Raw genomic sequence first — 23,654 nt, 5'->3', positions numbered from 1 at the left:
CAGGTCAGCAGACCCTGGCAGAGCCCTCCTCCATCCCAAGATCATGAACAACTGGCTTTTATGGAAGCTCCACTGACAATGTAGTACAGAGAAAATAATCTTTTCAAAAATGGCATGGGCACAATCGGATATCCATACCCACAGCCACACTAACCTGAAACCTATTCCTCGTACTTGCACATAAATTAACTGCAAGGCCCAAGTGTGAAACAGACACTTCCAGAATACCTATAAGAAAACCTTGAGACCTTAGGGTACACCAAGATCTCTGAGACATCACACCGAAAGAACATTTATTAAAGCTAGGTCAATACACTGGATTCCTTCACAGTTTAAGGGTCTGGTCTTTGAAATACTAAGAAGGGACTAAAACCAGATGCCACAGATTAGGAGAAAATCTGTACAAGATTAGATCTGACATTGCCTTGTTTCCAGAACATATAAAGAACTCCCCAAAACTCAATATAAAGACAACAATCCAGTTTAAAAAGAAAGAAAACGGCTGTTGATCAAAACAGGTACAAGATGGGAAGACACAAAGGTGGCAAATCTGCATGTGGAAACATGTTCTATTTCATCATCATCAGGGAGGAATAAACTAAAACGACCGCATGGTTATGAGAAGAGCTAAAATTAGACCAGCCATGCCATGTGTGCGCAAGGACGCCCAGCCACTGAACACTCCTTTGTTACTGGTGGGAATGTACACGGGTACCAGGGGAAAAAAAGTTGCAACATTTCTTAAGTCCAAAACATAAGCCTCCTATACAACCCGCTCATTCCACTTCTAAGTATAAACCCAAGAGAAGGCATTTATCCAAGGTCTTGCGTGTGAACCTAACAGCCCCAAACAAAACTGTCAATGTCTATCAACAGATGAATGGAGAAGGAATACTACTCAGCAAGAAAAAGAACATACACCTGACCCACCGCCAGTACAAACCAATCTATAAGTCAGTATGCTGGTGAAAGAAGCCAGACGTGATTCTGTTTATATAAAATTATAATTAAGTAAAGTAAAAATACAAATGGCTGTTTAGAGATGCTACAGCAGATCAGTGGTTGCCTGGGGAGGCAGGGGTGGGAGGCAGGGGAGGGATTGGAGTAGGGCATCTCCTAGGGGCATGGGAATGTTGCGAGGGGCTACAGTGGGGTTTATCATCTTTGATGGTGGTGGTGACATCGCAGGTTTACACATGTCAAAATCCATCAGGTTGCACACTTACAGCCCATTGTAAATTACACCACCATCACCCCCAGAGATTTCAACTTGGACAAACCCTGGCTGGCATGCTAACTCTGTGCTTGCTAACCATGTACATTTGGGGAGGTCATTTGATGTCCCAGGGCTAGTATTCTTATGTGAACTACAACTGGACTGCACGGAGGACACGTCATGTGTCTCTGCTTCTCTTGTCACCCTGATGGCACCTGGCAAGGGCAGGCACCCCGTAGGTGCTCAGCAACATCAGCCCCTGCCCATGTTTTGAAGGGCAGGGTAAGATCACTGGGTGCTGCTCCTGGCTCACCAGGCTCCTGTGTGTCCCTTGTCTTGGATCATGTCCAGCCCTTAGACCCTGCATGGGTCCAAGATCAAGCCCTGGCATGGCCCCTAAGCACGACCACAAAACCCATATCCTCAGACCACAGACACTCCACACCAGATCCGCGGGCCAGGCTGGCTCTCTGGGAAACCAGGCTGAGGCCCGCAAACAGCGGACCTGAATGCTCTTACTTTCTAGCTCATGGACACGTGGCCACCAGTCTGACTTGAAAGAATTGTCTACAAGTCCCTGCTTCTACTTCTGGGTTGCACTCCCTAAACTCATAACAAAGAGGGTGTGTCACTCACTTCTAACCCATCAGCAGCTAATCCTCAAGCTGGGCTGGGAGTCTTGGGCTGCCCAGAGCCCTGGCATACACTGCTCCGTTCCTTTTCTCTATCCAGCTCAAAAACACACACCATGGCTTGCCCAACAACTAGCACTGAACTGGGAGTCCCAGTGGCTGGACTGAATATAGCTGATGTGTATGACACACCCTCTCCAGCCTGGCAGGGCCCAGAGCCCATTAAGTAAATCCAATAAATAGGTCTTAATCCCAAACTGATGTTACCATAACCATGCTTGGTTGCAGAAATGAATCTATTTATGCCTCACGCTCCTCCAACCCAGCCCTTCGTCTTAGCCCGAGACCAGCTGTGGCTGCTAAAGGGTAGGCCCTCAGGGCCTGCCTCTGCGGCCACTCCCTCCCGATGTGTGACCCACACCCAGAGGCTTCTTGCTGAGACCCACCCCCTTCCAAAAGGTTCTCCCAGCAGCAACTCCCTCCAGTTCCTTGGACAGAAGGTTTTAATCTGTAAACATATTCTTCCCTAAGCCAAACAATTTCCTGCCGCAGGAAATGAGGTTTCCTCCCCTTGGCTACAAGGAGGACCAGCGTAGTATCCCAAAATGGTGATGGTAGCGCTGGCCAAGGAAGTGTTCATGCCCCAGCCCAGAACTAATTGTGAGGGTGGAGTCTGCCAGGACACTCCCCAAGGCATGAGAGCAGGGCTAGGGACCTCCTGAGAGCAAACTCTGCTCCGAGCCCCTTTGTCATGGACCAGCTGCCCAGAGCCATCTGGGGTGGGGATTAGGTGCGTGGGCAAGACCGATAGAAACACAGCACCCAAGTTCCAGAAAGGAATTGCATGACAAGCCCCTATCTGGCTCAGAGAACTTGAGGGGCAAATCCAAGGCTGGAAGACCAGGGAAGCATAGAGTCACACTGAGACCCACACCAGTGTAGAAAAATGGGGCAAGGAGGAGGGTGTGAAGATATTTTTGTGATCCAATGTGGTATCTCAGAAAAACTGGCCTTCGATTGATCACCAAACACTGCCCAATGACCGCATTCCAGGCAGAAAACACAAAACACAGTCATCACCGGCAAAAACAAAACACACACACGTGACTTGCCTGGATATCATGTGCACCCACCCCTTGGTGGATGCATCCCACCACTCTGGATCCATGCCCTCTGCTCCAATGACACTGTCTGCCCTCCACCTTAAGGGCAGTGGACTTTACTTCTTCCTCAGCTTTGGGACTAGGGAGCTGTTGATCTCTAGCCATTGGCATGTGAGCACAAAGCAGAGGGTGCCACTGCGCACTTCCGCCTGCCTTCTTGTGCCTCTGCCATCACCAGAGGACACCCTGCCCAGCAGCTGCTGCCCGACTACAGCCTGGACCCAGGGATGAATAGATGGGAAGCAGGGTTAAACAGGGGCCAAGCCCAGGAGAGCCACAAACTGGACTGGAAGCTGCTGGATTTGGGAGTGATTTGTTACACAGCACCAGCTGATGAACACACTGACTCCACCACCAGTCTTCCAAAACACGTATCTCCCTCCTCAACAGACTGACAAACACAGCGCCTAGGAGGTGGCCCCACTCCCCAAGGCCTCAGAGTTAATACAGAAAGCTTCAAAAAGTACATAGGAAGTTTATTCTGTTTCAAAACCTGTAAAATCTTTTTTTTTTTTTCCTAAATAAGATACATGGTCTCCGAACATTTTAAAGACATTCTCATACGCATGGACTTCATTCTTTTCTTTTGCACCAAAATAGCATCTTCCGATTTCATTAGCCTCATGATTAGGGAGGCTGGACTCTGGGCTGTGAGACTCACACTCTGTTCCCCAACCCTCTGAAGATACACCCTGGACAAGACCTCACCATCTCAGGCCTTTGGCAAACCAGCTTCCAAAGTCAGCTTGCCTACGATGTCACTTTATACCAAGCACTCATCTCCTATGGATCCATGTGGCCCATGAATAACTCAAACACCCAGCCTCTAGCGCCCACAATTGTCTCAATTTCCTTATCCTGAATCTTCCCATTTTTCCCCCTAACAGTTGTTACATTTCAGTGTAAGAAACAGGGTTGTTTCCAACTTTGTGGTTTCCAGTTTGCGCCGTGAACCCACAGTCGTCTACACACTTCCTGAACACACACATGGTGGTAGACAGCCCCCCTGGCCAGCCACGGTTCCCATGCTTGCCACACCTCCTACCTCTGGCTGTCACAACAGCCAACTGCGCTACTAAGGCCCCTCACCTTCTCTTACCTGCAGCCAAATCTGAATACTCCACCTGAGTTTCCACATTACAAGTGAGTTTCATTTCACCCCCACCTCCCTTTTTCACATTCAAAATAAAAGCTGGGCTGAGTGGTTTCAGGCTGGGGGAGGTACTCACTCCTCACACTTCTAGGAAGACAGGGAACCTTTTGCTGTGTGTAAAAGGCCTCTCATGATAGCTCAACTGGCTATTCCGGCACCTGTAAGCACTGGTGCCCCATATGGGCACCAGTTCATATCCTGGCTACTCCACTTCTTACCTAGTTAACTGCTTGTGGCCTGGGAAGGCAGCAGAGGTTGACCTAAAGCCTTGGGACCCTGTACCCACATGGGAGACCTGGAAGAAGTTACTGGGTTTGGATGAGCTTAGCTTTGGCTGGTGCTGTCACTTGGGGAGTGAACCAGCGGACGGAAGATCTCTCTTTCTGTCTCTCCTTCTCTCTGTAAATCTACCTTTCCAATAGAATAAGTCTTTTTTTTTTTTTTAAGGCCTGTTATGCTGCTTCCTCATTGCTTCTGAACTACAAGCAGGCCCACCTGAGATTCCTCTGCTGCTTCTTACTGTGCAGATACCAAAGCAAGACTGTACATCATCCACACCATGGACAGCCACAGGACAACTACCACACACTGTAGCACACATGATGTTCTTCAAATCACAGCTATCAATAGCAGCACTGATCCTCCAGCCCCCACATCCTTCTCCTTTGGTGAGCACAGTCAAACCTGGAGCATCCCCTTTGTCCTGGGTGAAGTGGAGAGGGCTCAGACCCCAGGCTTAGCTAAGCCAGAACTAGAGGGCTAAGACCCATGTGGCCAGCCATAGAGGCCCACTGTTAAGAATCCTGATGAGGTGACACTAAGGCTAAGGCTAGGTCCAGCTTCAATCCCACTGGATCAGCTGGTAACTGAGGACCCACAGGAACATCCAATCCTGTCATTGTATGGCTAAAAACACAAACTCTACTGCAAGAATCACAAGCCACCCAGCAAAAAGCAACAGCATGAGAAAGCAGCCTCCTGGATTGCATCCAGGAACCCAGGTTGACACATCTGTGTAAGTCCATTTTTTCCACCAAGGTAAGTTTGAAAACAAAATACCTTTTTTTTTTTTCCTCTTTTGCATTGCCTTACAAGTCTCACCTCGGTGATAGCCAATATTTCTCCTGTTTTTTTGTTTTTTTTGTTTATGTTTTGTTTTGTTTTGTTTTTAAAGTACTGAGCAACAGGTGGGTGACCTTGGCTGAAAGATAAATCACTCTATCTCTGTTCTGTGGTTGCAAAAACTTTCTGAAGTTGGAAATGATAGCAAAATACAGAGTCACAAGCAAGACCAAGTCATGGGTACAACCAGATTGTACAACAGCCAGGTGCTTCCAACTAATTTTCCTGAGCTTGTTGGTGTTGAATTGAGCTCTATTACCAGTGTTAGCCTGTTCCTGCCTTGGGTGAGACAGAGAAGTCTAGTGAGCAAGGTCTGTGGTATAATCCAGATAACTGAGATTTCACAGTATGGCCTGCCTCAGGAACACGTGGCTTTGAGAGTGCTTTGCCACTCCATTTGCTGAACAACCTGACCACCCTTGGAACTTGCAAATGGATTCTCTCTCTTCGGCCTCAGGCTTCAGGGCTGCTGGCTGAGTGTGTGGGCAGGCGGGGATCCAAGCTTGGGGCAGCTGCTGTCTCCCTCACTGCGCTGGTCCCTGCTCCTCCTCCACAGCAGTCAGCTCAGGAGCTCAACAAGTATTCCTGGGCAGATGATGCGGCCTTGTTGGCAGGTCCTGGAGGTCACACAGGACCCTCTTTCTGGACAGACCCTCAGAGAAGGAAGCTCGGAAGCCATAGCCTTGTGCCACCGGACCAAGACAGGGCAAGGGGCAACCTGCTTCCCAAAGCCCAGGGCAGGCACCACAACAGCGAACTTTCTAGAAAGGAAATGCCTGGATTAGCAGAGACCATTCAGCTCTCTGCAAAGCCCAGACTGCTGGATGGTGGCTTCTGACAGTCTCTCAATGCCAGTGCTCTTGAGCAGGGGTGGGGGTGGGGGCTGCCCTAGGTACAGCAGCATGATTCACACACAGCCTTCCTGCCCTCCTCCCTCCTACAGGCCAGTAGTACTCATGGCCTCCCTCCCACCTCCCTCAAGAACTGCTGGGTTAAGCAATGGCCTTGGAAGCAAGGGCACAGGTGAGAAACCAAGAATCTCACACATCTCACTGGGTATACACATCATGCCATGGGGCTGAGCTTGCTGGCCCATTCTATGGATGCAAATGTTACAGGGTAGCAGGCAGCTTGGACAGTCATCCAAGAGGGCAAGAAGTGAACTTTGGGCCAGAAAATCAGCAGAGATCATCTTCTTGCTGGGATAATCCCTGTCCCCACATAGAAAAGGTGGTTAAGTCTTGGAGGAGGAGGATGTCTCCTGGGAGCCTTCCCACACTGTATAGGTTTGATTTTCGCACACCTCCCTGCCTTCCTCATTGATGGCATCGATTCTTCGGGGCTGTCAGCACCCCAAAGCAATTCAAGTCACAGATGGAGGATGTCCCAAGGACCTGGATCACTCTGTGCTTACTGGAAGAGTGGCAAAAGCCACCAGGCTGCACAGCACTTTCTAGTGAACTGCTATACTCTTCCAGGTGGTACTCAGCTTGAAGACGATCTCAGTTTCTCTAAGCAACATGCAGGGTATTGGTGGTGCCCGGCTGCATCCTAGGGCATACGGGAAAGCACCTGCCTCCCCTGCAAGCTCAGAAAAACATGGACCTGGAGTCACATGGACCTTATCCCACCTCCACCCGGGAGGATTCAGGCCTCCGGCTTGGCTGCATGGCCTTGACGCAGCCAAAGCGTCTGAGCTTCTCTGTCCAAACTGCTCTTGGAAAGCAGGTGAATCTGCTTTGTCAGGTTGCAGAAAACTCCCAAGTGCTAGGCCAGACAGGGTGTCTGTCCCTGGTCAGGGACAACACAGGATTCTCTGGGAAACCCCAGAAGCACCAGCCTCAAACTTCTGACAAGCACTACTGGTTCAAGTCCCGGCTGCTCCAGACAACCAGGGAGGCAGCTGGTGCTGGTCCAAGTATTCAAGTTCTTACCACTCATGTGGGAGACCCAGATGAAGCTCACAGCTTCTGGCTTCAGCCTGGCCTACCGCTGGCTGTCGGAGGCACTGGGGGAGTAAGCCAGAGGATGGAAGCTCCATCTTTCTCTCCCTTTCCTCTGTCAACTCTGCCTTTCCAATGAAATATATTTTAAAAATCAGAAACCAAAAAAAATCTCACTTTGGAAGGAAAGGTGGAATAAAAGACAAAGGGCCAGCTCCTGGAGCCTGTTACAGACCAGGTTCTCACCAGGGATCCCTTGCAGTGAAAACAGGCCCTAGCCGGAGGGCCAGGTAGGACCGCAATCTCCATCCCGGCCTTTCCCCTGCTTCCTGCCTAGGGGCTAAGAAGGAGCCAGGCCTTTCTACACATCAAAAAGGCAGGCTCCCCACCCCCACCCTGGTCAAGTCACCTCTGCTGACAACTGCAATTTCACATGCCTTATCTGCCAGCAAGCTTCAATATTAGCTCACTTCGCAAAACAAACAACTCTTATTACAGGGCTCTTAGTCATTCTGTTTTTCACTTTCTTCCACAAGGCAGAAACCAGCAAGGTCTACAGCGCTGCTGTCTGCTGGCTTTCCCAGCCCCGGTTCCCAGGCTCCCTGCCGCCTGCTGCATGGTCTCTGCTGCGTGGACTGTGGACCGTGGACCAGAGCAGCTCCATGAATCACTTCCCGTGGGGGGGAGGGAGAGGGCGCAGACGGCACACCTCGGGGGGGGGGGGGATGGGCTTATCTTTCTTTCTTTCTTTTTTCCACCCCCTTCCTTCCCCAGAGAAGATTCTCAGTCTTTCAGAGTAAAGCAAGTGGAATCCAGTGATGTGGGTGAACAGGTTGCCTTGCTCTGACCCAAAATAAATCTTAAGTTTCCAAAGACTCCGAGAAAAAAAAAAAAGTCAGGCGGGCATGCGTGACTGGGGGCTCTGGGGGTGGAGAGGTGAAGAGGGCATTGAGGGAGGTTTCTAGGCTAATTGCACAGTTTTGACTTCCTTACTTATGAGTCACTGGCAAGAGAGATAACACAATGTCAGGGTGGAGAGCAAGTTGGTAGGGGGTTGGGGAGGGGTGAGCAAGGCAGCTCCGAGTCAGTTAAAATGAACAGCAGCGCCCGGCTTGGGCCACACAAGCCGGCTAGGATGCCACATTCTAACATCCTAGCCGTGTCCCCCCACCACCACCCACCCTGATCTCCTAGTTTCACAAAGAGGTCTTCGGAGTTGAGCAGAAATAAAGAGATTTGGGCAGAAAACAGCTTCCTTCTAGAAGAAGCTTCTTTAAGGAGCATACAGATGGAGCACGTGCAGTGGGGAATGTGGCAAATGCGAACAGCAGTCCCTCTTGCAGCAGACCCTGCTGCTCCCGCTCCAGCTTGACAGCCTATTTGTAAGCAGCTTCTACTTGGAAGGGCCACAAAGAAGGAGTGTCCCTTGCAGACCCTGGCCATGGCAATCTTAGGGACAGTTAAGAGGCCAATTAGCATTCCTTTCTGTCTGAGGGCACAGACTTCCCAAGGCACCCAAACAAAAGTTTCTGGCTTATTGGGGGGCAATTGCACCCAAGACAGCAAAGAGCCCCTACGGGCAGGAAGGTAGGAGAATTGCAAACAGACAAGGAAGAATACTTAGGAAGAGCCAGGCTGGCGCTGACCACTTAGTGCTGCCACAGCACCCCTCCCTGCCAGGGTTTAGCCTCACCCACTCCATGGCTCTGGGCTCCAGACTCTTCCCTAAAGCAGCCATGGGCAGGGAGATACAGCTGCTTCCAGCTGAGGCTCCCTCCTGCCAGGGTTCTGTGCCCCTGCCAACCCAACCAGTCCTAGGCCACCTGTGCCCTCCCACCCACCACCTCCTCAGACACTCCCTGCCATGTCCCAGGTTGCATGGCAATGCCACAGGCCTGATCGACAGGGAAACTCAAGAAGTGTGAGTGTGTGTGTGTGTGTGCGTATGGGGCGGTGACAAAGGCCCAGGGCTGCCCCAGCTCACTGTGGCTCTTCGTGCCCACCCTGGCTTTGCTATCTCCTCCCAGCCTCCAAATCTCACAGTTCTGTCTTAGCAGCAGCCAAGGCCGAGGGTGATAAGTCACCGTGTAGGTCCCAACAAGGAGAGGTGCTCTCCAATGTCAAGAGAGTCTTCCATTACAGAACTGGGGCTTGCAGATCACACGTGCTGGGGAGCAGATCCCAACAACAGAACTACACTGCCCCAGGCAGATACATCTGACTCAGCTCCAGAGTGTCCATCAGAAGGGTGGAGAAAGTGGATCGACACCTCGGGCGGAACCCATCTGAGAAGGCACTGAGCTAAGGCTCAGGGTGGGAAGTGTTGGAGCTAAAAGGCTTTTGAGACGGGAAGCTCTGTCCACCCCCCTTGTCATGGGGAAGGGGGGACACATTAGTAGACTCTGCAGCAGATCTGCTCACAAATAACTATTCCCTGAGGCTGGCTTCCGTGCATCACACCCAGGTACAACATGTCGAGCCAACACAGATGACCACCTGGGACACACCCAGGCACAGAACCTCAGGGCTTTGGAGCTGGACTGGGGCGGGGGTGCACATTTACCACCCATTCCTTTCCTTCTACAGAGGAGGAAATTGGGACCCTCAAGGACCCTCGGAGTCTCTCCAAGTGGACTTCAGCACTCACATTTCTGTTCCACAAACCCACGATCTCCAAACCATCCCCAACAGCTAGCTGCTTTGAGTCAGCAACACAACTTTGAATAGCCAGGGCTCACTCTCAAAGCAGAAAGCCCAGACTGGTGGCAGCTGGGTCTGTTTGACGCCTGTTAGACAGGTCTGGGGAAGTAGCACAGAGTGGCTGGAATGGCTGGGAGGTGGGATTGCCTGGTCCCACCAGTAGAGCCAGACATTGTGGGGAATGTTCCAAGGCTGATCCAACAGTGACTTGACTTGGTCTATACAAACCTGAACAGGCAAATGGCTGGGGCAGCAGTTAGGGCACCAGCTGGGACCACCCGCATCCCCAGTCAGAGCGCAAGGGCTCCAGCTGTACACTGCTTCCTGTGAAAGTCATATTGGGAAGCAGCCAAGATGACGAAGGGCAGAGGGTACCTGCCACCCAACTGGGGAATCCAACTTGAGTTCCCAGCTCTCCCACCTTCAGCTTGGCCCAGTCCTGTGTATTGCAGGTATTTTTTTTTTATTTTAAAGATTAGATTTATTAATTTGTATTGGAAAGGCACATTTTGTAGTGAGAAGGAGAGAAAAAGATCTTCTGTCTGCGGATTCACTGCCCAAATGGCCACAACAACCAGAGCCGAACCAGTCTAAAGCCGGAACCCAGGAGTTTCTTCTGGGTCTCCCACATGGATGCAGGGTCCCAAGGCTTTGAGCCATCCTCTACTGCTTTCCTAGGCCATAAGCAGGGAGCTGGATGGGAAGTGGAGGAACCTGCACCCATTTGGGATTCTGGCACTTGCAGGCAGAGCAATCAAGTCAGTTGGGCCATCACACTGGCTCCCTGTTGTAGGTATTTGGAAAGTGAAGCGGAAGACAGGAACTGTGTCTGTCCCTACCTCATAAATAAATCAAGTTGAAAAGAAAAACTTTGGCCCTTAGAGGGCAGCCAGGCCCCCTTCTCTCCCCTCCACTCCCATTCAAAGCAAGACAGACTTAAAGGGAGATGTCCTCAAAGGCAAACACAACACACAGGACATGCCTGGGCAGAGCCCGAGATTGCATCTAAGTGTCCCAGACAATCCCCCTCCACTCCCGCCCCCAACCCCAAACACACCCTGGCGCCAGCGAATAACCCCCTCCAGCCACACCTCCACTGACCACAGGCTGCCCCGGGGCCTCCTGCCCTCGGCCTGGAAACCCTCTGCAGAAGCCTGGTGCCTGCCTGGACTTGGTCCTGCATTTCTCACATTTGTGGCTGTGTGTACAGGGATGCATTCTCCTCTGCTCCCAGCACCTGCGGGGAGAGCAGTGCTCCATCACCCAGGCCACACCTACTGAGGGCTTACTGTGTGCAAGGTGTTCAGCAACCACCTCCATCTTCCTGAAGATCTTCCAGATCTCTCCAGAAAATGCTGCAGGCTCTGTGCAAGCACAGACCCAAGGACACCCCATGCGACATGCTGTCTGTAGCCTCTCTCTTCCTAACTAGCATTTCCCTCATGGACCTTAGCTTCTGACAAGCACCTTCTACACAGGCATTTTATGCTTCCAGACCTTGGTCCTATAGGGCCACAGCTACACATGCCAAAGGCTTTCTCCAATGCCGCACAGCAGGCAGGAAAGCCAAATTCCAGGTGCGAACGCTCAAACTGTCTCCAGGACAGGATGTATAGTAGGGAGCCCAAAGTGGTGACTTTGCCGCTGCGCCAAACACTCGCTCCTTGAATTTTGAAGTCATTTCTGAGACAAGTTGGCGGAAGGGTTAGGAGACTGTGAGTTGTGAGAACATTCTAGAATCATCACCCAGGGACAATTTTTGCCTTTTATTTCCCTGCAACAGAACAAGTAAGCTTAGAACACAGGTTCAGGAATGAACTATCTCCTTCCCAGCCTGCCAAACTTTGCCAAGTCTTCTTGACATTACCCTCTCACAGGTGACAGCGGTGACCATCAACAAGGCCCTGGTGGGCTTCCCAAGTCCAAGTTGTGTTCTCAATGATGATGTGTGTGAGTGACACCTGCTCCCTGGAGCCTCAGCTTGCTCATCTATAAAATGAGCAGGTGGACCAGCCGGGGCTAAAGTCCCTGCTCTGTCTGTGAGCACTTTGCACTACGTTTGCTTCCACCCAGTAGACTCCTCTCAGGTGTCTGTGATGGAGAAGAAGCACAATTCTGACACCCCCAGCTTCTAGCTGCTCCATTCCATTCCGGCAAAGAAGCCCAGCAGTCAACCACTGGGGTGGCCACAAGGCCAACCCCCTCCTGCCATCACACGACACTCCACGCAGGATGTGAGAACTGCAGTGACCACAGCTCCAAGGAACAGTCCCCACGCCTGGCCATGGAGGAACCCAGCAGGTGCACTTTAGCCGCCTGCGGAATCAGGGAGAAGCATCAGGCCAAGAGAAGGGTGTAGAAGGCAAGACCTTGACATTTTTGCAAAGATGGCACTGTTTGCATCCGAAGGCACTGCAGCTCTGTCCCATGCAGGTCACAGTGCGACCACTGAGCCAGCGGGGAAACCCCACAAGCCACTGTCCAAGACACGCAAGGCATTTACTGACTAAAGTCACTAAAGGAACATTTAGGGCCAAATAAGGATGAGACAAATATTTGCTCTTTCTGAGCACATTTTTCAAAATACTCCTCCGTAAGAAAACTTCTAGAATGAAAATAAACCAAAAAAAAAAAAAAAGGCACCAAAACACAAAACTTTTCAAATGAAAATAAACGGAGAAATCCTCCTAAAGGTCAACAATCCTCCCTTCAAGTCCCTATGTAAAATATTACCGAGCCCTAAAAAGGAATTCCTAAATAGGAACTGAAATATATTGATGCATGAATGAATCTGAACAAAGTCACACTATGGAGAAAAAGCAATACAAGCTGTGCCTGCTTAGTGGCTCCCTTTATATAAAACCTCAGGAAACGCACACAGAAGCGCTATGACAGACAAGGGCCTGGTGTTTGCCTGGGGATGGTGGGACAAGGGGCAAAGTGGAAGGTGACACCGCCCAGCGGCAGACAGCGACTCTCATGAGTGATGGCTGCACTCACTGTCCTGATGGTGGTGATGGTTTGCCAGGTGTCTGTAGACAGATGCTCTTCAAACCACACACTTCAAATATGCCCCTTTTATGGTGTGTCTAGTATAACCTGATAGGTTTCTTTATTTTTATCTTCAAAAAGGTAACAAAGCCAAGGAGGGTCCAATTACCCTCCTTGACACCTTCCATGACCAACTCTGGAAGGCAGAAGATCCTGCAACATCACTGAGCTGCGTTATGGTCAGTTAAGATGCTACTTGGGACGTCCACATTCCATCTGAGAGCCAAGGTTTGAGTCCTGGCCCTGCTTCGGATTCCAACGTCTTATCAATGCTACCCTGGGAGGTGGTGGTGATAGCTCCAATGAGTTCTTAGATCCTGCCATCGTGGGTATTTGGGGAGTAAATCAGTAGATGACAGAGTTGTCTTCCAAAACAATGAAATACAAATGTAAATGCACATACACACTTGCATGCATGCACAGATTTCACTGAGAAGGAGTCTGGAGCTAATCTGCTCCATTGATATCTTAGCTATTCATGTCTTTGGGCACGAATGCCCACAGATGCACTATTTCAGGACATGGGTCACGTGGGCAAATGCTGCTCGTGGCTGCTCTGCCCATCAGGCCTGAAGGACAAAGCATCCCAAAGTGGGTCACCAAGCTGCCTACCTTGGACTAGAGAACTAGTGACACCCAGCCTCCCTACAGCGGTCACAGAGCTGGTGCATGGGGGCATGGCTTTCCAAAAAGGACCCTGGTGTCACAGCAATGACTTAGGGGTAAAGATGGGCAGAAGGCTCAACTCTTGGACGGGAACTACTCCCTGCACACACTGTGTTTCCTAAGCAACACAGGGCATACATCTGAGGGCCCACACTACCCCTTTTGGGGACATCACAAGCTTATTTTATAAACCTTTCACTTTTGAGGTCTCTGCAGCACCCCCATGGCTTCTGCACTGTCTTAAGAAGCCAGCAGCCTTCAATCTCTCTCAGGCCCCTGGCCTCCTGACTTTTCATTCTATATCCAATTAGATGTTCATTCTCTGTCCATCAAAAAATCCTCAGATCTGGCAGTGAGGTGAGCTGGGGTTTGGAAACCTTTTATTCAACATCTAACACACTTCACACTGACAATAAGGTGATATAGCCTTAGTGAGGTGAGAAACTGCTTCAGTGCAAGTTTCTCCAAGCAGGCAGGATATGCCTTCAGGAGCTCTGCAGAGAGACCTAGCTCCCTGCCAAGGCAGTCCTGGGCCACTGGGTCCTAGTACAATTCCATTCAAACTAGTAAAGCACAGTCAATATACCCTTGGAAGTTGATGCATTCCTACTGCTGGCCAGGCATACAGAGCAGGAGAGCCAGCTATTAAATATCAGGATACTGACAGTCCTAGAAACCATCAGGAGAGAGGGAACACACTACAGGAAACATGACAGCTTAGGGTGAGAGAGCTACAGGCACCCGACCTGTTGGCCAGGCTGGAACACTTTAGCGAGCCGCTTAAAGTTCACAGTGCCTTGGCTGCCTCCAACTAATCCTACAAGATGGGTTCTTCTCTTCCCCCCTTTTACAGCCTGTGGAGCAGGAGGAGGGAGAACAAGAATGGCATGCCCAAGTGCCCCAGGGCAGCCTGGATCCCCCTAAACCACGTATCTCATATCACTGCCCCAGTCCCAGACGAACTGACTCCAACTCAACTCAGAGTTCATTATTGGCTCTTTGGAGACACTTGACCCCCAAGTTCAGATTGAGAGCAGGTATCAGCCAGCACCTACTGACAATTCATCAGGAATAATTCTTGCTCCAGAAGGGGCTGAGGGCCCCTGGCATCTTAGATGGGTGTGGCAGGTGGCTTGAAAGCACATCAGACATTCTGGGTACCAGGAGACCAGCTTGCAAGTCACCAAACCCACCAACCACAGGCTGCAGGCTCCCTGAGAAAGTTCTGCCACGTTTGAAGATACACACAGCCCGATTTTCAGTGTTCTCTGTTTCCTGGTGCTGTTCCAATCTTTAGGAGCCTCATAGGATGAGGAGGTTGAACTGGGTACCCCTTTGTGGCAGCTGCCCAAGTCCCAGCCCTTTCCTTCATCAAAGGTAGGGGAATGTCCAGCCCCTAGGGCCCTAGAAAACCCAACAAAAGCATTTAGATCTGTCCCTGCCAAAGAACTTACAGGTGGGACTTGAAACTAAATACATCAACAGCGGGCTCATTTTTAAGTTGATCATTTTTGCAGGGCCAGCAGATGAGGTTATAAATATCCGCAGGGCCCTTGGCAGGGAAAAAAAAGTGCCCCACCTCCACTTAGATGAAGAGTGTCTCATCTGCACCTGGGAGTGGGGTCTTGTGTCTGGGCTGTTCAGGGCCTAAGAAGGGAGCCAAGATCTCCCTCCTCTGCTCGCTTCCCGAGACTCCTTGTGCAGCATCCACCGTGGCTGTCACCCCAGGGGAGAAGCAGGGATGTTTAATGATGTAGAGGGGCCACCAGCTTGCACAAGAACAGCGCATCCCAAAATACTGCATGGGAACCACATGGCACAACCACGAGCCAGTGTTCTGAGCACAGCAGTACCCAATTCTACCCTGTTTGTGCAAGCAAATGTTCCACGGAGGTCAAGTTCAGATCTTTTCTCACTCCCCCTATCCCCCACCCTCCACACATCTCACTAGGGACCCATCTGGACAACTTCCCATTGCCGGAAGTGGGAGACACAGAAGATGGACCATCAATGAATGGGTCTGGGCCGGAGGTTGAAAAAGGCAGCGTCCCACAGATGTTGTGCTTGGCCTGCGTGGTGTTTTGCAAATTCGTAGGTCAGTGGCCAAGTTTTAAAAGTCAGGGGACTTCATATGTAAATCTAGAATTTGGGGGCTCCTCTTACAAAACCTCAGCCACTAGGGACAGTGCTCTGCTGCCAAGGCCCAGTGAGACTGGGCAGAAACTCCCACCCCCCTCCTCACACCAGCTCCCATAGCCTGCTGCCGGGGACACTGCATCTGGACACCCCCTGAAATAAGCTTCTCAAGGGGAGGGTTCCTTCTCAGTGAACACAAACAGCCTGAAGGGACTGGGATTGGTCCAGGCAGAGTTTAGCCAGTCCATCTGGGACAACCGGGCTTATACTTGTCATCCTTACAGAAGCATGAGCTGCAACCCCTTTCATTCCCTGTACCCCCAGCCCCGCACCCCCACCAATCATACAGGGTAATAAAGCATCTGGCTGTCCTGAGTCCCTGTCTGTGGGAGTCCACCTGACATAGATCCTGCATCCCGCCCTCACCTCAGGATTCAGCATCCAGAGCCTGCATGAGGTTGTCTGCCCTGTGCAACCATTCAAGGCTGGAGTTCCACACCCTGCACATTTAGCCAGAGCCCACTGATGGGAAGAGAGGGAGGACAGGAGGATGGCTCAGTGAAGCTGGGCTGGGCAGAGGAGAGAAAGGAGGGAATGGGGTAAAGAAGAAAATGGAAAGCCAGAAAAGGAAGTCTCGAGGTATGCCTCCTTCCTGGTACTTTTGCTGTCTCTCTAAAACCAAAGGGAAAATCAAACTGCCTCCACCACCCCAGTGAGGATCCAAGAAGGTGCGAGATCGGACGCTCCCATGGTAAGACTGGTCAGCCATCTGGAGTCAACTCTTCCAGAACCTTCACTGCCTGGATCAAACACATTTACCTGGAGTGGGGGTTTGGCCCAGCAGTTGAGGTGCCTGGATTCCATCTTGGAGCACCTGCTAATGCAGCTTCTTGCTAATACAGACCTTGGGAGGCATCCACGATGGCTCACATATAGCTGCGTCTGTATGACCCACATGGGAGACCCAGAGGGTGTTTCTAGCTCCTGGTTTTGGTCTCAACCCAGCTCCTGCTGTTGCAGGCATTTGGGGTGGGGACCAGCAGAAGGGAGTCTTGGTCACTCTCACATTAAAGTAGACAAAAGCACAAGTTCCCACGCTGATTTCCCAGGCATGGTCTCTGCCCAGGCCTGGAGGACAGACAGGAACCTCAAATGGACCAAGATAGATTAGGCTAAAGAAAAGGTTTGTTCTGGTTACCCAAGACCTGTAACCAGCAAACACTTTCTGGGGTATTTTAATGTACAACGAAGGCTACACTTGGAGAAGACACAGGACAGAGTTGCTGGGAGTGTTTCCAAACACCCCTTCATGCTAGACTAGACCAACAGGAAAACTTCACATTGAGCCTGACAACCCCAGTATTCCCTTCCCAGCCTTAAAGGGTTCAAGACCAGCAAGGGCTCATTTCACTGAGGAAGGGGAGGATGGCAGAATGTTTCTCTACCCTGTTCAAAAGATGGCCCACGTGGGCACCAGGGCAACAAGCAAAGCACAAAATGAAGTGTTGCTGTCTTGGCATTTTATAAGGATAAAACACACACACACACACACACACACACACACACACACACACACACACACACACAACCAATCTAGCTAGGTACCACAGGGCAGCTGATACTGTAAGCAAAAAGATGAAGTCTGGTTTCTGAGATCGGTAAAGTCCACATGACATGAAGTGTTCCAAGGTGAGTGTGGCGTAGACCCGCCCTGCCCACGGATGGGCAGCCCAGCAGTCTCAAGTGGTGCCATCCATCAAAGCCTCTAACTAGACATGCTTTCCCAGGCCTCTGTCTTCCAAGGGGGATTTTGCAAATGATCCCAGCAAACAGAGTTCTGCAAGGGCTGCAGAGCAGCTATGGGTGCAGAGAAAGAAAAGTATTTCCCTGATAAAGTGGTGTTGTGCAGGGCGAGGGATGGGTGTTGTGGCGTGGTGTGGTGTGGCATGGGAGGCCCCAAAAGTACTTCTCTGTTCTCAGTCACACCAGGGGAAGTTGCACGTGTCAGTGCAGGCACAGGCAAGCTGAAGGAAGCGGCAGAAGGGGAACGGAGAGAGGACCAGGAACCCATTTAGACCCATGGGGCAATTTTTGCTGGCTGCCCAGGAGACGGAACCATTTGCTTTCACCTCACACATGAATTTACTCCCTCCAGCCCTGGGTCCACAGTACCAAGGGCTGCTTAGTGCAGCACCAACTGTAGAGGAAAGAAGAGCTCCCCACAACCGGCAGGCTGGCTTTCGCCACAGCCACCACCCCTCTAGTGCTGACCTGTGAGGGGAGCAGGTGTTCAGGAACTGGAACCCATGCAAAGGCCATAAATAATGGCTCAGCTTCACTCATCTGGAGGAGGTGGGGTCTCCTACAAAGAGGGGTTTCTTGGCAGCCTCAGAGTCCACACTCTTACCCAAAGAGAAAGAGAGAGAGAGAGAGAAAGAAAGAGAGACAGGGCCAGAAAGAGATCTCTGTTCCACAACCCCACAACAGAAGTAGCGCAGGGGGCACCTGCATCCAATGTGGGGACCTCTGACTCCCCGTGCAGGGTCAGTGGGGAACATATGTAACAGATCAAAGGTGGGCTGTTCTTTGCATTAACATGCAGCACCTTCAACTAGGGGGGTGTGGAGGGAGAATGTATGGGAAAAATAATGCAAAATTAACAGAAAGCCGCTCAAACTACAGGCTGGGAAAAGCACTGGCTGGAAACTGATCAAAGAAACCAGTAGCTCTGATATGCAACATTGCACTTGAGGCAAACTGGCCTTGGTGGGAGATCATGGCACCAAACAGAAGCCCAGATTGGCAGAGGCTCAAATCAGCACCAACAACAAGCAAGCGAGCAAGATCAGAACTGAGGTTTGTGGTCAAACTCCCAGGGAGAGAGGAGACTGGAACCTAATGAAAACAGTTTCAACTTAAAAACAAAACAGCAAAGAGAAATTCAGGAAGACTTTCACCAGGGTACACAGATGATGGCTGGAGTATTAAAGTGCCAGGCAACGCTAACAGAATCTGCTTCAAGCATTGACACCTGCGGAATGAATCAGGACACCCCCTAGGTTAAAATGCCCAACAACCAAATGTCCTATTCTTCGTTAGAAAAGTGGTCAGAGGTTAAACTTAGGCGAAAAAAAACAGGCTGGTCAGTCCTATACCTGCAGTTTCCCTAGAGAAGGCGCCAGCCAGGCTACTGTGCTGACACTGTCACCATGGTGACCAGATTAAGGCCAGGCCTCTGGGTTGGATTAACCCTTGCCTGATAAACAGCAGGGCCAGCCAGAGAGGGTCTGAGTTCTGCCCACTGGCCTTACCTTGGGCCAGTCGGCACCTGCTGTGACCACACAGGCCTGCAGCCTGCCTCCTGGAAGACTCCATGGTGCCCCAGAGGCTCATCCCCACCAACAGCAACCCTGTGCCTTAGGGTAGGGGGAAAGCATCCTCTCTGGGGCAGAGGGAGAGGGCATGATTGTATCTTCACTTCTCCATTCTCAATTTCTACAATCATTCTATAACTGCAGCTACACTGTGAGGGGAGGGGGAGTGGCATTAAAGAAACAAAAACCAGAATACCTGTTCAAAGATTCATGCACCTGGGATGAATTTGCTCAACATGAATGATCAGGGGGACCCTGGGAGCCCAAGACCCAACAATCTTCTTTTTTAATATTTAGGTTAAAGACAGAGTTGCAGAGAGAGAGGGAATCTTCCACCTGCTTGTTCATTCCCCCAAATAGCCACAATGACTAGGGCAGCAAGGTTGGAACCAAGAGTCTAAAACTCCCACGTGACTGCCTGGTCCCAACCACATGGGCCATTTCCATTGCTTTTCCAGGGGCATCAGCAGAAAACTGGATTGGAAGCTGGACAGAGCAGCCAGGACTCGAACTAGCACTCATATGGGATGTTGGCACTGCGGGTGGTGGCTTAAGCACACTGCACCACACCACAGGCCCCAAGACAGAATAGTCTTGACTGTGTTGCCAAGTAAGTAAGTACGTGTGTGTGTGCGTGTGTGTGTGTGGTGGCGGCGGCAGGGGTGTTGAATCTAAGTTAAATGCCATGAGTTGATCATTTGAATACTTCAATTTGGGAACAGGTGGGTTTGTTCTGCCCAAATCACTGCCCTGGTTTGGGATATTTTGGGTTCTTCTCTCAAAACCCAGGGCTTTGCTTCAATAGTTCAAACACATTCCAACAGGGCTATCTGGCTCTACCAACAATTAACTATGAAACCCCCGCTGAGAAGGACACACATCCATTTCAAGAGAGAAAATTCAAGTGGGCAAGAGGAGGGTGGGAAAGAGGAAGAGGAAGAAGAGGCCTAGGTACCATCATCTTATCTGCATTATTGGTAAAGAGAGAGACATTACAAAAGGGGGAAGTAGAGAGGGGAAAATGCTAACATTGATGTGATCTGATACAGTACATGGGTCAGTTAGCTGCCTGTGACTAAGTGCTTTAGATTTTTAATAACACGCACGCATACACACACACCAGAAACAGGCCAAGGCAGGCAATCACTTCTGGCATCTTGGAGAGAGTTTCAGAATCACCAAAGAGGCGGTTGAGAAAATCCAAGTTCAAAGCACGGTGGTATGTAAACATGTAGCAAATTCTTGGCCTGAGAAGATACAGGGCAGTGCGTGAATTTGTTTTGGTCTTTGAAATGTTTTTGTGATTATGGGAGTTGGGAGGGGAGTAAAAAGTTATTTTAAAAAAAAAGTAAATGGAAGGAAAAGTAGAAACTAATTACTAACACTTAGCCTCCTGGATATCAGGCACTTTACAAGGAGTTCCAGGTGTCAACTTTCCTCATCATCTGTTTTTTCTAATAGACTTATTTTGTTTATCTGAAAGGCAGTGTTAGAGAGAGAAGTGTTCTATCAACTGGTTCACTTCCTAAATAGCTGCCACGCTGGGGCAGGGCGAAGCCAGTGATAGGAGCCAGAAACTTCTTCCAGGCCTCCCCACATGAGCGCAGGGGCCCAAGCACTTGGGATTATCTACCACTGCTTTCCCAGGTGCATTAGCAGGGAGCTGGATCAGAAGCGAAGCAGCCAGGACTTGACTTCAACCAGCACAGACATACTGGTGCTAGCATTGCAGGCAGTGGCTTAACCTACTACCACAGGGTACCAGCCATAGCTCTCAAGGCTGTGAGGGATATAGCAGTTCTTAAAGCTGACAGATCAGTTCCCAAGAGCAACACTGCTGGCCCAGAGTTGCGCAGCAGCAAGTTGAACAGGCAGCGTCTTGGAAAACGAGGACTCACTGAGGACAATTTCACTACCCTACAAACCCACCTCTTGCCCCTCACAGCATCAGTGTCCAGTAGACTGAGGCTGCTGTTGTGGTATAGCACGTTAAGCCACATCACCTGCCAAAACCAGCATCCCATACAGATGCCAGTTCCAGCCCCAGCTACTCCACTCTCATTCCAGCTCCCTGTACCTGGGAAAGCAGTGGAAGATGGCTCCAGTGCTTGATCCCCTTCATCCCCACAGAAGACCCACATGGAGAGAGGGGATACATAAAGGCCAGACCACTGGGAAGCCTTCCAGACTTCCCTTTAGCACAGAAAACCCTGGAGTGAGGGCCACTTCCAGGTGGCCTTTCTTCCTTTCTTGTTTCTGCTCATTGCCTCTCCCTCTCTCTTTCTCTCCCCCCTCCTCTCCAGGGCCTCTCTTGAATCCCTCCAATGGCTTCATCACATATGCAAAACTCAGTATAATCTGAGCAGATGCACAGCACTGCTCATTAGCTTCTGGTCAAGTTCATTCGCAGATTCTTACCAGGGCTGGTACCCTTCTCCACCTATGGAAACAATCAAGCACATTTTCCCTGTAAGCAGTGTGCCTCTCAGGATGCACCAGCTCAACGGAAAATCCCAACCACCTGGGGCCCGGGCTCCTTGGCCAGGCTCCTTTCATTCACTCTATTCCATGAGCAAGCACGATGCATCTGGAAGTGTCTACACAGTGCACACGCTCATCCTGATAGGTGCAAAGCTGAGCTGTAAGCAGCAGCAAGGGGCGTGGTGGGAGGGGCTGCACTGTGGTCTCAGCCCAGGCCCAAGTGGCTGTGTGACTTGGCAGGTGGGGCGGGGGGAGAGGGGGAGGCGGGTGCTGCTTTCCCACCCTGAATTTTTCTGTGGCCTCCTGCCGAGGATGAGAAACTGAAGAACAGAGCACCCTGGGGCTCTGCCAGGCTGCAAACAGTGAGAAAAGTCAGTGCAGTCTTCTGGGAAATCCGTGGGTCAATCTCTCTCCCACGGCCACACGGACTTAAACACAAACCACAGCAGGCTGTGGGTCCCCTGCCCGGCCATCTGCTTTGGTGTGTCAGGATCCCTGCGTGTCTTCTCAACCTTTTTTAAATTAGCAATTCATTACAAGGAACTGCACTCACATTCATTCTTGAGTTTGCACATGGAAAATCCTAATGACTTTGTAAATTAATTTCAGATTTGGCTCCACAATCTCTGGCAATGGGATCAAGACTCTGTGTTTTCTTTCTCATTGTTTTTGGAGGCAAATGGAAACACAGCCCTCCCCCAAAGCACACAAAGGCATTACAGATTCCAATTAAATTTATCTACAAATAAACAGCAAAGCGACACTGGCATCTGGGGCAAGGGCCCGCCTGGCCACATAGGACACTGTTTTCTGCTGGTGAAAGGGAGATGAGAGGACCTCAAGGGCTTTTCCCACTTCCTCCAGAGGTTCAGCAAATGTCACCAGGCTTGTCCTTCCAGAATGTCATACGGTCACAGCCGCATGCCTGCACAAGAGGCTGATCTGTGCGGAAGTCCAGATGGTTCACACACAGGCAGATGAAGGGGAGGGACCAGGAGGCCAAGGGAAGGAGAAACGGAAGCCAGAGGAGGAATCAGATGATGGTCAGCGGGAAGGAGAGAAACAGGTGGACAGAAAGAAGGCTGCCCCGAAGATGAGGGCAAACAACACGGGATCTCTGTCCAACTCAAGGAGGAAGCTTCTAGCACAAAAGAAACCACCAAGGGTTGCCTTCGAGGGAGAGGTGGGGGGTGCCAGCAGTGCCCTTCTTGCATGGCTGTCACGCATTCCCAATGCTCAGTTTACCCCTAAGCATGATGGATCACACTAGTTTTATAAGGTTGGCAACCCCCCCCCCAAAAAAAATAAGGTTGGCAACCCCAACCTATGTGTGGGTGCCTCTTCCACATGTGGAAACTGTACCCAAGTCACACAGCTAATAAATGGGGTGCAGAAACCTGCCCCCAAACTCCCACCCACACCCCCCTGTATCTGCTCCAGAGCCTGGGGTCCCACCTCTTGGATCTCACCATCCTTGCCACAACCACCAGCTGGAGATCCCATCCGGTGTGAATGTTCCTTGGTTTTCCCTCTCAGAAAAGGACAAAGCAGGGAGGTTAGCAGGAGTGGGGGATGTCCAGGCTGCAGGCCAAGGGAGGCCCACATGGTAATGTGGTCTGGTTCTGCCAAGGCTGCCCCAGGCAGGACTGGAAACTCAGTACCTCGACCACAGACTGGTTTTGCAGCTAACAACTGGGTATCCAAATGGCCCTGAGCAGAGAACAGATTCCTCAGCCCTGGCAAGGGCAGGGCGATATTTCTCCAGCAGGTGTTTAACATCCTTCAGGGACTGGAGATGCTCCCAGCCTGGTACCCGCTGTGCAGGCAGGGAGCTGAACCACACCCTCAGGTATCTGTGACACAGTCTGGAGGGGCGACCTCTGCCAATTTGGATCTCCTCATAAAGTGACAGTTGTGCCAGATATTTCCCATGATACCTTCCTGCCACGTGGTCACATGTGCAGGACCTGTTAGACAGCCATCAGTATGGAGGTGTCCTCAGTATGTTGGCTTAGGC

At 50.8% G+C, this 23,654-nt stretch overlaps 1 protein-coding gene across 3 annotated transcripts in view; it reads right to left on the bottom strand.

Annotated features, from left to right (window-relative positions):
- Positions 1 to 23,654, bottom strand: part of SMAD3 (SMAD family member 3) — a 109,162-nt gene that overhangs the window by 24,837 nt on the left and 60,671 nt on the right. The window contains exons 4-5 of one of the 3 annotated variants that reach the window (XM_040968993.1): positions 17,977 to 17,997; positions 3,715 to 3,729 (exon numbers count right to left, since the gene is read on the bottom strand). The exons of 1 other annotated variant lie outside the window; for it this stretch is intronic. In XM_040968993.1, coding sequence (XP_040824927.1) covers positions 3,715 to 3,729; positions 17,977 to 17,997 — 36 coding nt within the window. Of the gene's footprint in view, positions 1 to 3,714; positions 3,730 to 6,224; positions 6,240 to 17,976; positions 17,998 to 23,654 lie in introns of all 3 variants that reach the window. One more of the 3 variants, XM_040968994.1, reaches the window with a different exon arrangement.

Source organism: Ochotona curzoniae, unplaced genomic scaffold (assembly GCF_017591425.1).
Source record: "Ochotona curzoniae isolate NIBS_2020 unplaced genomic scaffold, NIBS_Ocur_1.0 scaffold_4701, whole genome shotgun sequence".
In the NCBI taxonomy this organism is placed as follows: Eukaryota; Metazoa; Chordata; class Mammalia; order Lagomorpha; family Ochotonidae; genus Ochotona; species Ochotona curzoniae.
This window is presented reverse-complemented; position numbering and strand designations above follow the sequence as displayed.